The 15,416-nt window shown below is 43.5% G+C and overlaps 1 protein-coding gene across 1 annotated transcript; it reads right to left on the reverse strand.

The window, feature by feature from the left end:
• zgc:153184 (uncharacterized protein LOC751652 homolog) lies at positions 1–15,416 on the reverse strand. The gene is made up of 6 exons (XM_053423540.1): positions 15,205–15,416; positions 3,473–3,559; positions 3,233–3,301; positions 2,388–2,456; positions 1,408–1,611; positions 1–953 (listed from the first exon to the last, which is right to left on the reverse strand). Exons 1-6 carry the CDS (start codon positions 15,208–15,210, stop codon positions 540–542), a joined length of 849 nt encoding a protein of 282 aa, XP_053279515.1. The 5' UTR covers positions 15,211–15,416; the 3' UTR covers positions 1–539.

Raw genomic sequence — 15,416 nt, forward strand, 5'->3', positions numbered from 1 at the left:
TTTTCTTTACATAAGAAGGAAGATGTTTATTTTCATAACATTTCTATGTATATAGCTTCTGAGGTCCTCGGTCGCTCCACAGTAAAACTGCGATTTAAATATTTTTGTTGTATACAAAAATAGGACACAAGCAGAGATATCGACCGATCAAAACAGAAAACAAAGCGGTTTATAATTTCAATCTGAAGTGAGAGTGATTCTGAATGAAGCCTGGACATTTCATAATCTGCTATGAAATCTAAATAAGTATAAATCTAGATATTCTTCCTTTTGCTAACCAGCATTTTTCAAAGTCCCATGTGTGTGACATTGTCTTTTCTGATCGTGGACACAGTTTCAACAGTGATGCTTATTTCCATGTGCGGAGACACAGCTGCTCTCATCAACTACTCCCCGGTGTTTATAGACCTGTTCTATACACGGCCTGGAGAGGGACTTAAAAACAGAACAGACACTTAAAAGAAGAGGAACTTCTCTCAAACAAAGCTTTGAATAACTTAGACATCTGGTTGTTTCTCTCTCTCTCTTACAGTAAACAGTCACAGTTCCTCGTTTCCTTCTTGGCGAGGCCTCTCCTCCTCTCCCTCCATGCTGCCCTCTATCTGCTCAGCGGGGCAAAGCTCTGAAGGTGGCTGCTCCTCCTCCAAAGCCTCAGCAAGTCGGGCCTCCTGCTCCTCCTGCGGCTCCCCCTCATTGTCGGGGTCACTCCCCGCTACCTGGTCCTCTGTCTTTTCACAGTCCATGTCCTTGTCTTCTTCCAGGCTGCCCGGTAGCCCACATTCATCCTCCTCGGCCGGGCTGTGTAAAAAAACCTCCTGCCTGTCTCCATTTTCGTTTGGACTGTACAATTCACACGGGGACAGGCCGCCCCCCAAGGCCCCCGCCTCCTCGCCGGCTGACCTCCTGTGCTGCCTCGTGGGCGGGCGTCTCTTGAACGACAGGCGTGCACGAGTCTGCATGGGAAAAAGTTTTGGAAAGCAAGTGTCAATTTTCATTTAGGTTTAACGTTAATTAATTTGCGTGGTTAAAAAGGGCTTCTGGTCACTGTCCAACACCAATTAGCATATGCGTGAGAGCGCTGCACAAGATGGTACCTACAGGGACTCCTAACTAGGCTAAGGGGATTACATCCTCAATCCTCCATTGCAGAGGCGTTCAGGCTCTACAGTGGCATCTTGCACCAGCTTATCTAAGGCCTGCTTAAACAGAAGATGCCGGACACCCACAGAGAAACGCGTCAACGGGTGCGAGGACCACGTGTCCGGCTGTGACATCACGGGGGCATTTGGCGAATCGCGCGTGAAAACACTCCAGGTGCCATCAATGTGTCAGCAGCTCACATTTAATCACACAGGACAGCAACAAGCATATGAAACCATCGTGGTGAAGCTGTGACCATGTGTTTACCTTGTTGAAGCTCGGCAGGGGGGTCCCCTCAGGCGGGTCCTCGAACCCGATGGGATCCTCCTCCTCGCTGGACTGACGTGAGGGCCGCAGCCTGGGGCCCAGGGGGCTGCCGGGCGGGGGGGGCGACCGTGGCGCCGGCTGCAGCTTCACCTCGGGGCTCTTGGGCGAAGGCAGGAGAGAAGTGGGTGACAGGGCGAGGTTGGCCTGAAGGGGGGAAGAGAAGATCCTGGAGCCTGGGCACTATAATCTCCTCTCTACCACATTGTGTTTGAATCAAACTTTATTATACGAAAACAACCAAGGACTCGTTATTATAAGACAACTATAATCAGGAAGAGATTATAGGGTATAATTAATATTGGTGTGATTATTTTCAATTCTAGTCTTAATTTCATTCATTTCCAATACAATATGATGAGTTCAGAATCTGTTGCTCTGCTAGTACCTTTCACTTTCTTGTTTTAAAAACTCTCATGTCCAGGAACTCCCTCTTAAGTGTGATAAACAACAGCTGTCAACATTCAGTCTACACAGAATCCAGTGTGGGCCCTCGACCACTGCTCGGGGTTAAAGACGAGTGTCCTACCTGCACCGGAGAGAAGAGGAAGAGGGAGAAGCGGCAGCCCTTTTGTCCCATGGCTGCCCACCGTGTGAACTGCTAACTAAAGGAACTCAACGGTGGCGAGTTTCGAGCCTCACCAGTGGCTGAGTGATCCCATTAGCTCATTAATCTGAGCAGATGGTGGCATCAGGGACAAGAAGCCCTTCCCCTTCATCTCTCAGCATGTGAGCAGCTCACGCACCAGAGGGAGGTGGACAGTAGGGGGCAGTAATGCTTCAAATATCTCAACCTCCCTGATTAGAACCAAAAAACCCTGACTCTGTTCTACGCCCTCTAACAACATCATCTGTGAACCAGCGGCTGTTTTGTTTCTCATTTCCCGTCACAAAATGTTCTGAGAGCTGCAAGATGCACTGACCTGCAGTTTCTCGATGACGGACGAGTTCCTCATCTTGAATTTAAAGGGATTTGGGGAGACAACAGTTTTCTGCAGGAGAACAGACCAGAGTTAGTGTAACACAAAGATAGATTCTCAAAATCAGCAGTTTGAAGACATGAAAAGAGGCCGAGCAGAGTGAGTGCTGCTTTGATTTAGTTTATAATGTGCACTGATATACTGGGACATACTGGGACATACTGGTACACGACCTGAAGGTATAAAAACTACAAGATATATTAAATAAAAATAGTTAAAGCCCCTTTTTCACTGGTCAAAAACCTCAAACACACACTAACGTCTGGCTTTGTCTGCAATGGGAACAATACAATCGTTATTCACTCTCAGGTCGAGTTACACGGCTGTAGACACAGGTTCTTATCAGCAGTGATGGAAACATGACACCCGGGTGAAATGGCAAATTTGGCAAGAGAGCGACCATGTTTTCTCTGGATTCAAGATGTTAAACAGAAAGAAGGAAATTGTAGTTTTATCTGGGTGACACACTTTAGAGATTCGCCTGCTCTGCTGCTTGTGTCAGACACATTTTCGATGCTAGTATCTGTATTGGAACATCGGTGAAAGTAAGATTTAGACATCGTGCAAACTTGTGATGGATTCGTCCGGTCATGCAAAGATTCTTTGTGTGGTTTCACAGTGTGTCATGCAGGCAGAGATAATAGGCAGAGAAATAGATAAAATTGCAGATTTAATACACTGTCTACTGTGCTGCAATAAAAACCTGAATTAAACAAATCGGTGTCTGTTTTCCAGGGGATTTCCTTTTGCGGCACATGGGTCAATAAAACAAAATAATAAATACTCACATCTGATTCTTCATTGTCATCTTTTGGTTTGTGTAACTTCAGGGAACACGGAGGTCGTCTTCGAAATGACTAGAAAAACAAGAAATGGAATCTGTCAACACACTGTGTGCTTTCACTATTTTAAGCAAGAACATAAACGATGTGAAAAAACAACGTGTTGTTCGACACAGGCTAAACAAGCTGTATTGTACACTGTTGCGTGGATACTGTTACACGCAGGATAAAAATAAAGAAGCACACCTCGTCATTTGTGGTGGGCATCGGTAGAATGTGACCTTTGAACCTGCCAGCCAGCTCGGCCACAGACGGCTTGGATGGAGAATCCTCCTGGAAAAACAGAAAACAGTCAATAAAACTACTCAAAAACACACATATATATATAAACACACACATATATTACAACAGTCTATCAACACAGTGTCACAATTTCAAATATTGCAGTGCCTCCCATGAGTTAAGGATACACATGTGGAATAAAGGTGTGAACACTTTAGTTGAAGGATTCCAGGTTTGACTTTTTGATTTGATTAGATTTTTTTTTAGAGATTCACGATACAAACTCCCCAAGTGCATCTGTGACACTTTTAAAACACAGACGGAGGTTTGAGAACTTTTACAACCAACAGATTAAGAAGAAGAAACATCTGCAGTCTTTCTACACTGTCATAATAAAGAACATTTCATTTAACATTCAGATCAAGGACCTTTTTCAGGTTTATGCTTAAATATGATTTATCATCTTTATATAGAGAAGGCATCAACAAAGCATTACAAAGTTTCATTAGTGGTAATAGGTTTCATTATATTGCTATAAAAATGAAGTCCTGTTTTTGGCTCAATAGAGATTCAAGTACGGACATGAGAGAAAATACAGACATACAACACACAATAATCAACACAATCAAAATGAGAAAAAAATGTCTGTGCTTTAATATTTGCACGAGAAACAAACTTTGACATGAATGCTTTGAATTCTCAAGATGGCGAGAGAAAGGATATTAAACAGCATATTCAGAAACTTAAGAATATGCTCTGCTTTAAAATATAGTAATTTCAAGTGACCACAACTACACAAAGTAGAAAAAAATGTTGTAAATGTGCAACAGGAAATGAGTTGATTGCATTTTTACATCAGGTCATTTCTTTGTGTTCACACTTGAAACAGAAAGTGTCCGTTTCTATAAGAATGTGCAGAGGGCAGCTGAACGAGCACGTGTTTTCAGAAAGAGTAAGTTTCACTTCCTGCTTCTCGACAGTAAGACGCAGACAGATTGAGAAACAGAGGGTCGAGATATATAAATATATATATATATAAAAAAAAAACCAGTTTGTTCAGTTCCGTCCTTGGAGGAACTCGTCTTTCTTCCAACTGAGAAGAGGGTTTGGACACAGGAAGTGAGTCTCTCTCTCTCTCTCTCTCTCTCTCTCTCTCTCTCCTCACAGCTGCTCAGCATCATGCCGCAGCCTCTGACAGGAAGGACCGGTCCTCGCAGCCTCGTCCTGTTATCACGTCTTGGCTCGTCCAACTCTCCGTCTCTCCCACCATTCCCAAGCTGATTGCTAAACATCCCTCGTCCACGCTGCCCTTTGATGACCACTGACTCACTCCACGTATCAGCCGCCTGTGTGATAAGTTGGCTCGACGCTGCGGGCCCGGAATGTGCAACCAGCGTCAGCCTTGAAAACAAGCCTCCAGTGTCTCTCTGTTTTTCCAGGATCTGGTGTTTGGGCTGTGAAAATGGGCGGAGCCGCTTGTTTACAGCTTCTCACTCTCATGCATCGTGCCACCGTGGATCGATCTGAATACATGAAATTAACTAATTGTGAGTTTAGGCTACTTGAGAGTAAGTAACCGTCAATGCCCACACGTCCTTCATATTGACATGTGTGTTAGGTAATCCATCCACCTGAGGGCGATGCAGAGTCAAGAGTTCCTGACAACGATAAACAAGCTGATGGTGAAAAAGGTTGTGACAATGTACCTCTGACAAAAGAGTCAAAAGCTGCCGTTCCGCCCAACTCGCAAAGTTTCTCCTCAAAAAGTTCCGTAATTGTGGAAATGACTTCCTTTAACTACTGGCTACACTGCCCCCCGATGATCTTCTGTGGTACTGCTCCGTTTCTTCCATTTCTTCCGTATCCATAAGCTTATTAAGACAAATACAGATGAAATGAACACAGTGTATGCACAGAGGGCTCCATCCGCCTGCGTAGACATATCTAACATATCAATCACGAACTTTCACCCCGTTTCAGCATCAAATAACTTAATTAAAACCAAACGTATCAAGAACAGTTGAACAAAGGAACAATAAATAACAGAAACCATCTTTGAAAAGAAAATCAATTCAGCATATGCTTTTGCCATGTCCCACCTGCTAACGTGGAGGAGACAGGGCCTATACCGCAGTCTGCCAACAGGGGGCGATTAAGTTGATTTGGCCTCACTTTTGGGGGACTGTCACATCGTTCATCCTGCTTTTATTTTCCCACTTTAAATCTCCCCTGTGGATCCTGTCATGTTTCCTGGGCTCGCCCCCTCAGTTCTCTCCCTCTCTTCTCAGTCACCCATGGAAACATGGATCTCTTACACACACACACACACAAAAACACACACACACACACACACACACACACTCCACGTTTTAATCGCACGCTTTAATTATTTTTTTCCCCTCCACCTCCTCAACATGACCTCACCTCCTTGCTCCCTCCACCCAAACCTATGACAGCACCGCCCCTGTCACTTTGTCCCTGAGTCTTAATCCACATCCCGGCCCCTCGTTCCTGAGCTCTCTTATCACATCCGTGATAAATAGTAATCACCCGGGACCACACAGTCACTGTAACCTCTAATTGTTTAACTCTTTCCTGTCTTGGAAAAACAAAAGGCCTCGAACTCGAGTCTCGATACTGCAGGCAAAGGAAGTGGAGCTTTGTTTGGTTCAATTGTTGCTCAGATTTTTCGAGTGCGAATAGAGGTTGAATTTTTCTATTGTTAAACTTTATTTAAATGACACAGGAAGATATTTCTGTTTTAATAACTTTAAAAAGTAATTATGGAGTAAAAAACATTACATTTCTATTTTTAAGGCGACCTCTGGAACTTGGCCATGTACAGCGCAGCTTATATTTTCCATATTTTAAACATTTATCAGTTTCTTTAAAAAATGACTTTAATGAATTGAGAGAATTCTGCCAAGATTCAAAAGGCTTCATCGGGGATAAGTGGGTGTAGAAGTTATTTCAGATTAACGTCCTTAATGTCTGTCCTCTCCCAGCGAGCCCTTATCTTTAATGAACTTCTTCGTGCAGAATGAAAATAACTTCGGACTCAATGCAAATACCTCCCCGACTTATAACAATGACCAAGCACAGAGGAGATGTTGTTTTATTCATGTTTTTAAAAAGGCTAACGCTGCTTTCAGACATGCACCGAACGCCGGATGTTCTCCTGAAATAACCTCCGGGGCTGAATGTAAGAACGTGAATGTCCGAGTGAGTAGCTCTGACATTTTCTGGGATCACTTATGTTAAAAAGGTCAGGAAATAGTCGATCGTGAGCCAATAGGAGACAAGAAAATAACTAATTGTGGGTGAGTTGGAGAGATGATGACGTTTTTAGGACGTGACGGATGTAAAATGGACAAATGCATCAACTTGGAAACACAACAAGACTTATTTCACGTCTGAAAATAGCTAACGAGTTGTATTGTAGATTTTTTCTTATTAGTTTATTCCCTACAATCATTTAAACAGGATTTTACAGCAGCAACCATAACTAAAATATACTTTAATATACATAAAAGTACTCAAACTACGCAAAAATCCTTTTCTCTCACTTGAAGTCCCCGGATTTCACAAACTGTATTCAGGGAGATGACGAGAGAGGCGGATTATACTCCAGTGAGCCATACAAGGCCTCTGGTCGGACATGAGGACGGCGTTCAACTCAGCTGGGACCCCGCACTCTCAGAACGAGTGGGAAACTGTGGTTCACTGCAGGAGAGGAGCAGGGCAGACGCTATTTCTGGGGCCCTCAGCCTGGGAAAAAGCTCCAGAGCCGAGCAAAGCAGCCTGGATCACAGCTCTGCTCTGTACACCCCCCCCCCCCCCAGCTCCTCAGAGAGAGCGTCCCTGGATAAGCTGGACCACATCTGAGCACACACTGTAATCTAGCATACAGAGGAGTTGGTCATGTCTAAACAAGGAGATGATAAAAAAAAAAAAGAAGAGAAGCTGCTTGAAGCGAAGCCTTCCCCCATGTGATTGTGGCTTTTAAAAAACAGGCTCTGGATCGAAGTTAAAGTTTGTTTGTTTGTTTTGGGACGATCCTTTATGACAAATCATATCAGATTTAGGTTATCAAACCACTGACTGAGGGGTAGAGTGGTCGTCCTCTAACCAGAAGGTTGGTGGGTCGATCCCAGTCTTTCCCATGCTATATGCCGAAGTGTCCTTGGGCCAGATAATGAACCCAAGTGCTGCAGATAAATGCACATATTTGGGTGAATGGCAAAAACTGTACTGTAAAGCACAATGGTTTTTGATGATCCAAAAAGTACACAGTAGATTTAATGAAACCTGGAAAAAGGATGGGACATTGGTCAAAATAGAACCAGTTCATATTTGTTATATACTTTCTTTAACATGCGAGATTTCATTTTATTCAGTAATTTCCGTTGATGAGAAACATCAGGCTTGTTTAGGAGACTGATAAAGTATCTAAACTCCGCCCTTGACCTTGAACTTGTGTAATAAAGTGTCATGAAATTGAACATGTAATTGTATGAACGTGTGTATTTAGATGCAGCGTCATTGAATTTAAAAGGGAGGGTTCGGCCTCGGCGGACGTTTAAACTCGACTCTCGTCAATGAGAGAATGTGTTGGTTTGAATCCCCATCAGGCCAGTTATGAAACTTCACAAGTCACTAGCAGCGCAGCACACACACACACACACACACACACAACTGTGCAGACGTCTATATAACAAATATTTTCCTCCTGCAGTCATCTGGAGGTGCCACACACAGTCCGACAGTCATCGGCTATTCTCAGCCACACTGCCACTTAAAAAAATCTGTCTCGACCTCCAGTGTGGTTTGACTGGGCACATGACCACACCTGAAAATCTCAATTTCCAGTCTTCGGACGGAGACACGAGTTCTGATGTATGACCGGCACAACGCAGAGACAAGCAGATCGCACAAAGCCCACGCTTGTCTGCTCCCGTGAGGCTTATTTCCAGAGGCACAGCGGAGGAAGCACATGATATACGTCCCAGTAAATCCTGACATATCTGCTCGATGTAACAGCGGTAGGTCAGAGAGCAGCAGGCCGTGTGATCTACCACGGAGCTGATGAAGATGAGGCCTGGCTCGGGATCTCTGACCTCCTCTCCCTGCTTTAACCCTTCAATCCTCCTAAGCTTGTGCTCTGAGCACGGTGGAAATCTGTGAACGTAAAGATAAATAACTCGCACTGAAGCGCAGCTGTTCAGCAGAATCTTGTTCATTAAGCTCACCGGGCGACTTGGGCTTAGTTACCAGTGTTTTCACGAGTCGACGTGTTCTGGCAGGAGGGGAAAGCAGCACAGTGAGCGGCTGCCTTCGGCCTTCACTTGTTAAAAAGGTACGAGGGACGACAGGCACCTTCCCTCTCGCTGCCTATCCAGGAAAACGTGATGTGTCTCTGGACCAGACCTCATCTGAATATCTCACTTTTCCACTACCCACACTGACCATGTGTTGATGTTTTCATTGCCCGTGTTGTGTGTGTTTGTGTGTTTGTAGAAGTGGAGCGGAGAGGGCCTCAGTCTGAGGGGTGAGGTAAACAGGGCGCACGGTTCTATGAGCCACTGCCGCCGCTGCCTTATGGGAAACGGGAGGTGATGCAGACTGGTGTGACAAACTGGAGGGCGGAGAAAAATAAAACAAGCATCCAGAGAAAAGTGACATGCGTCTGAAAGAGTTAGATGAAGTTCCACTGCATCACAAACTGCAGCATCCAAAGAAAAAACAAACAAAAAACTTTGAATCAATGTAAAACAGTTGCAGGATTTATTACAGGACTGTTGTTTTAAGTGTACCTAATAAACTGGAAACTAAAAATAACATGATGAAATAGTAAATGTGTATTTATTTTCCTCTACAGTACAGTTTAACCATTCACCCACTCTTAGTAGTAGTGGATCCAAAAGATAAATGGGTATATAACGCGTTCAAACTCGCAGCATGCACCTGCCTCCTCGCATCACCAGAATGAATCAAACACGGGGGGATGAAACCAGAAATATTAATTATCTAGATTGGGATGTGATCAATATTGACAAACAGCCTCAAGCAAATATGCAAAACCTGTCTTTTGATAAACTGGCCCATGCACAGTACGCGCAGCTTGCAGCAGTAACTGTGTTTGCTCTCCGTTCTGCCAAAAAAAGGAAATAGAAGAGGGTGGTAGTGGAGGCGCAGGCTGGACGGGTTAACTGTTCTGCAGGGAGATGTGGAAGCAGGTTAAAAAGTCATGATGATGGTTTTTTTGTTTAGCAGTTTCCACTTCCTGGTTCGACTTTGTCTCAATGAATCTGCCGCTCGTGCACTTTATGCCCAAACAATGCGACACGTCAGATAATCTGCAGATGGGTCTGAGAGGAGTCACAGCCGGCGGCACATTGACCTCCTCAGACCAAACCAGCCTCGATGGTGAAAACATGCTCCCCATCGAGACCACACCGACATGACAGGTTTGAGTTTAGTCTCTCACAAAAGCTGGGGATTGCTAGAAATCCTCATATTTCACAGACTTGCACACATTCAACGAACAGCGTGTCTGTGTGTTTCCTCTGCACAGGTCAGCCTCACCCCCCCCCCCCCCACACTGAAACCCAACCGAGGCCGAACCTGACGCAACATCCTCCCTGATAACCCTCGACATGTAGTTTGAGTCCACGTGACGGCAGAGAACAATAACAAAGCTTAACAAAAGAACAACAACAACCAATCTGCAATAAAAGAAAACAAAAAAAAAACAGCTGAAGCGGTTAGAGGCTTTACGAAGCATTTGATTGGTCGTAAAGGTGCAACGAGCCAGGCGCCCACAAAACCCCCTTAAGTGGTTTAAGACGGAGCAGAGATTTAAATACAGCCAGTAAACCAGAGTGAGTTAGTTTCCCATTAGACAGCTCTGCCAGTACGATACTTTATATCGATGGTTTTAGATTAAAACCATTTACGGACAATTTAAACGCCTCAGTCAGCATTTCTGTGTTTCAGCATTTATCTCACAAATCATCTAACGAGCTGCTCGTCACATGTAAATAAACGTTCCAGCCGATACTGGATGTTGAAGGAGAAGGAGAAGTATCATGAATTCTGCTGAGGGACGTTCCAGTTGGTTTGTTTGTCAGCAAAAAACTGTTTTATCGAAACTAAACCAAAAGGGTGGGACATGGCCCAGCGCCTCTACTTTCTTTGATGTTGCATTTCTTTAGATTTTCACAGAAGAACTCAAAGATGTTTATGAAAAAATCTGGCATATTAAGGGGAAGTGGTTTTGATGAGTTTGTGAACTTCGGTGCAGCTTCTTCAGTTTTTTTTAAAACCTGCATTATTTACATCGACAGCAGGTTCTCTCTTCATCTTTCATCAGCACATTTTACAACATGGGTTCTGCTCACGGCCAACACGTGGTATCGCCCTCAGCTGCCGACACCGGTTCATATCCCCTCCATTCTAAACTCTATGGAACCAGTGACTGGAAAACAGCCACAACTGGTGACAAACTCCACAAAGACTCTCCTGTGAGTTACTCAGATGAACTTTGATGAAGCTGTTGCTCACATGGTTCGTTTTTGCCCGAAGCACTTTTTTTACTTTACACGTTGTTACTGTTTTCACCAGGGAAACCAAATATGTTGTGAAACGGTGTCAACAAGAGGAAATATGAAGATTCTGCAGAAAGCGAATTCCCACTTCCCACTGTCTGCGTCTGGTTACCGAATGTTTGTTGCAACTACTACAAAACGCTGTCTGAGAAACACACAAACACGCACACACAGGGGAACAGAGGTGGAATCTAAATTGTGACTATGGTGGTTTGCTCTTCATCAGACTTATCGAATCAGGACTCGGATCAGAAACTCTTCAATCACTAGACTTTAAATGAATCGTGTAAACTATGAAAAGAAGGTTTATTTTATATACAAGTGGCTGCACAATGAGATTCGACCATATCGTCACTGAGACTAAGAGAACAGCTTAAAGTTTGAGTTACATGTTCACTTTGTTTTCATATATTTTCAAAATTAATAACGAGAGACGAGTTGGTCCATTGATCCAATCAGAGCAGGCAGATAACAGAGGCCATCTTTTAGAATCAGCTCATATTAATTAATATATAAACGTTTGTTTTCAGTAGCATCTACTGCAGCATTCTTTAATAAAATTATCAAATCTTGTATTAAACATAATAAATAGTAGACACAGTTAAGGATGTTGTATTAGGTTATAGGCTACTCTCGGCAAGTAACTACTTTTACTTAAGTAGAAAAGTTAATGTGGTACTTTTACTTTCACTTGAGTAAATATTTGTCTTTTTATTTGTACTTTTACCTAAAGCTGGAGTTGGTAATCCTGGAAAAACTAACAAGAGCCGTCAATGCTTTATGTTTGAGTATTTCCTCCACCACTGGTTATAAATACTACTACTAATAATAATAATACTGGTTTAAAGCAAACAAGGAAAACACTAAGTCATGACTGGCTGGTACAGACTGGACTCTTCACTTTACTGTGGATTACATCATAAATGTGCTCACCATATGGTTGGCAAGTGGAACCCAAATACTCACTCCTCTCTGGCTGTGTTGTTTTTCCATCAAAGAAAAACCACAACCCTTCCACCACACACACACAGTACACACCCTCAGGTGCACACACATACACTGTGTAAGTACACACATTCACACAATTTCCAGTTTGTCATCTCAGTATTTCGTCATTCCAACACAGTAAAACATAATATAAAAAATTATTCCATCTCGTTTAGGGTCTTGCTCGAGGCAGCAGTCTGCGAACATGAACGTCTCTTTCCTGAAGCTGGAAACACGCAGCTCAGACTGATGTGTGTGAGGTCATCAGAGCGTAGAGCTGAAGCAGCACTTTACAGGAAACTTCCTCGCTCGCTTACAGGAGCTTTAGGCCAAATGCTGCATCCAGATATTCAAGATGAGGCTGCAGCACAACAATCATCCATACTGCTCATCTTTTGAGGGTCCCTGCTGGCCGAGGGGTGGGGTGCACCCAGCGTACAGACACACACAACCTTTTACAATCTATGGACTGTGGGAGGAAGTGAGAGAACATGCAAACTCCACACAGATGAAAGCAGGTGACAAGGAACAACTCAAAAACCATCCTCAGCTGCGGCAGCAAACCGCTGCAATAAACTGCGTCGATGTTGCAAGATCCTGTCTAAACTGATTCGGTTTCATAAGTGGATTCAAACCAGAATAACCAACAGAACCTGTGGACAGCCTGTGGTCTGACAGACCACAGGCTGTCCACAGGTTTTACTTCAGGTTTTTAAGAATGGATAAAATCACTGTGGCTGCCAAAGAGAAGTCATATTTTACCATAGACTGCAAATAAAGATAGACGACTAGTCGCCACTTCCTCCGGAATTGAAGCTTAATTGTTATGGATTCAGGCGCCACCATCTGAATCTGGAGCCAGAGTCTGTGCAGCAGTACTCGTGGTTTGGAGCTAATGTATGTGCTCGACCGATCATGAGTCCGTCTCAGCTGTCAATCATGAGGCTTCCTCCTGTTGTTATAGCATCAAAGAACTCAAACCAAACTGAAACACGAACATCAGTGTGAGATCCGATCGTCGAGAAAAATGTATTTAACGTGTTTTTTGACGTTTTAGTTTGGTCCTTGTCCCATCTACTAACATGGAGGAGATGGGGTATATGACCTATAACACAGCAGGGAGGGATTAAGAGGATTGGGCTTCACTGTCATGTCGTCCATCTTTACTGTAGCCTGTGTATGAAGATGAACGACATGACAGCTCCCCAAAAGTGAAACCAAAGCATATTGATCGCCCCCTGGTGGCTGGCTTCAATATTGGTCATAAATCCCACCTCCTCCATGTTAATTAGCTATTTCATTCGATAAACATGGGATGAGGCGTCATAGAGGACAAGTGAGACTGACTTTGCTGCTGCGCAGCCTCCGAATGTGCGAGATGGCAGCATTTGTATCTAACATCTTGTAATGAAAACGGAGCTTGTGAGATTCGGGTTTGGTTTTTACAAACTTCGTCCAAAAAAAAGCAGAACTCAACAATAATAGCTGAACTTGCTCTCGCCCTCAAGTTCAGGGTTTTTCTCTCATAACAGCTTCATCTCCCAGAAACTAAGAGGTTCCTCTTCTTTCCTTTTATCATCATTCTTTTCTCATTCTTTCATCTTTTCCAGATTTCAGGGGAAAGTCCAAACTCTCTTTTCTGGATTCTTGCAAACAGTGGAAGATGAATAAAGTCTTGAACTGGAGCTGAGTTGTTCCAAAACACACGCGAGTCGTAAAGTTTCAGTGGTGAAAGTATGCGAGGGGGATTCTGGGGCAGATTACTGGTGTGATCCCTCGTGGGCTGTGGGAAAAGAGAAATGGGCGTTTCTGCTCCTATGGGCCACATGACATTAAATACATGGGAGTGATGTTAAGAGTCTGAGGGAAAAGGGGAAAGGGAGGAGGAACATGTGAGAAAAACATGTGTAGAAGTCGGGCTGCTTATAGCTCGAAGACCACGCAGGACTTTTCTCTTATTTTTAGCTTCAGTCAGTAAAAGACAGTCTGTCCTCCGAGAAGAGGAAGTGGAGCTTTTTTCAGCAAAGGGGCAGAATAATAATAATCTGAAGATTTACTCTTATAGTAAAGAAGAATCACTTGTTGGTACTTCATGGTAATGGAGCTCGTGACAGATGTTGTGTCAGCTCCACTTCCTCTCTCATCGTGGTCATGAAGGCGTGACCGAGAAACACAAGCATATCAGCCGGAGCCGGAGGAGAAGCAGAGACTTGGTGTGTGTGTGTGAGTGTGTTTGTATGTGTGTGAGTGTGTTTGAGTGTTTAAGTGAGTGAGTGAGTGAGTGAGTGAGAGTGTGTGTGTGTAGCATAACCATTGCCCCCTTAGGAAACTTACTCATGCAGTCATTCTTTAACAGAGTTTAAAATGACATTATGCAATTACCTCATGCATTTAGTTGGGTGTGTGTGTATATATATATATATATATACACACACACCCTTTAACAGGGTTTAACTTACATACTACATATTATATCTAATGCATCTAGTTTGAATATAACCACACACTGACACAAACATATATATATACACATCCATTTTTTTTAAATTACATTATATACTATGCATCTAGTTAGTTATGTGACAAATAAAGAAACATGTCATATTTATACACATATATACATAAGTATGTATATCCTTTGACGGGGTTTCAAATTACAATACATAGTTTTGTATTTGATAGGATATTTGTCATATGTATCTAAAGACACACACACACACACACACAAACACACACACACACACACACACACACACACAATCTCACATATGTACAAAGAGTATTTATACATAATATGACCACATGTAACTTTACACTTGCAGCCTATGAGGACTTTTACACTGGTAGTAGTCAACACAACTACACGTGTATACAATGTTTCGTGTATTGACTCGAGCCAGAGTAACATAACAATCATTTAAATAGTTGCTCACACAGTTTGAGGCTCCTGCAGAATATATGACAGTAATAACAGAGGCTCTATGATGTAATGCATTCATTTCAACCACTCTGTTGCTGCACGGAACCACACTAGAGGATGGAAACACGCGCTCCAGTGGTTTTTCAAAGTACAGGCCGAGCAGAGAAGTCAGAGTTAGTTACCTCCATCCTGGGGAATGTGCCAGAGATCCTCTCCTCCTGCTTCTTCTTTCACTTGTTTCCCTCCCTGTGTGTTTGGCTCTTGGATTGAACGTGTCCGCTGGAGCTCCGTGTTTATATGTGCAGCCCGGTGGAGGCACATCCATCAGCCAGGAGCCAGAGGAGGAGACCGGTTTTTACGCACAGCTCGGCTCACTGTCAAGTCTGTGGGAGGA

The sequence above is a fragment of the Pleuronectes platessa genome, chromosome 5 (assembly GCF_947347685.1).
Source record: "Pleuronectes platessa chromosome 5, fPlePla1.1, whole genome shotgun sequence".
NCBI classification, from domain to species: domain Eukaryota; kingdom Metazoa; phylum Chordata; class Actinopteri; order Pleuronectiformes; family Pleuronectidae; genus Pleuronectes; species Pleuronectes platessa.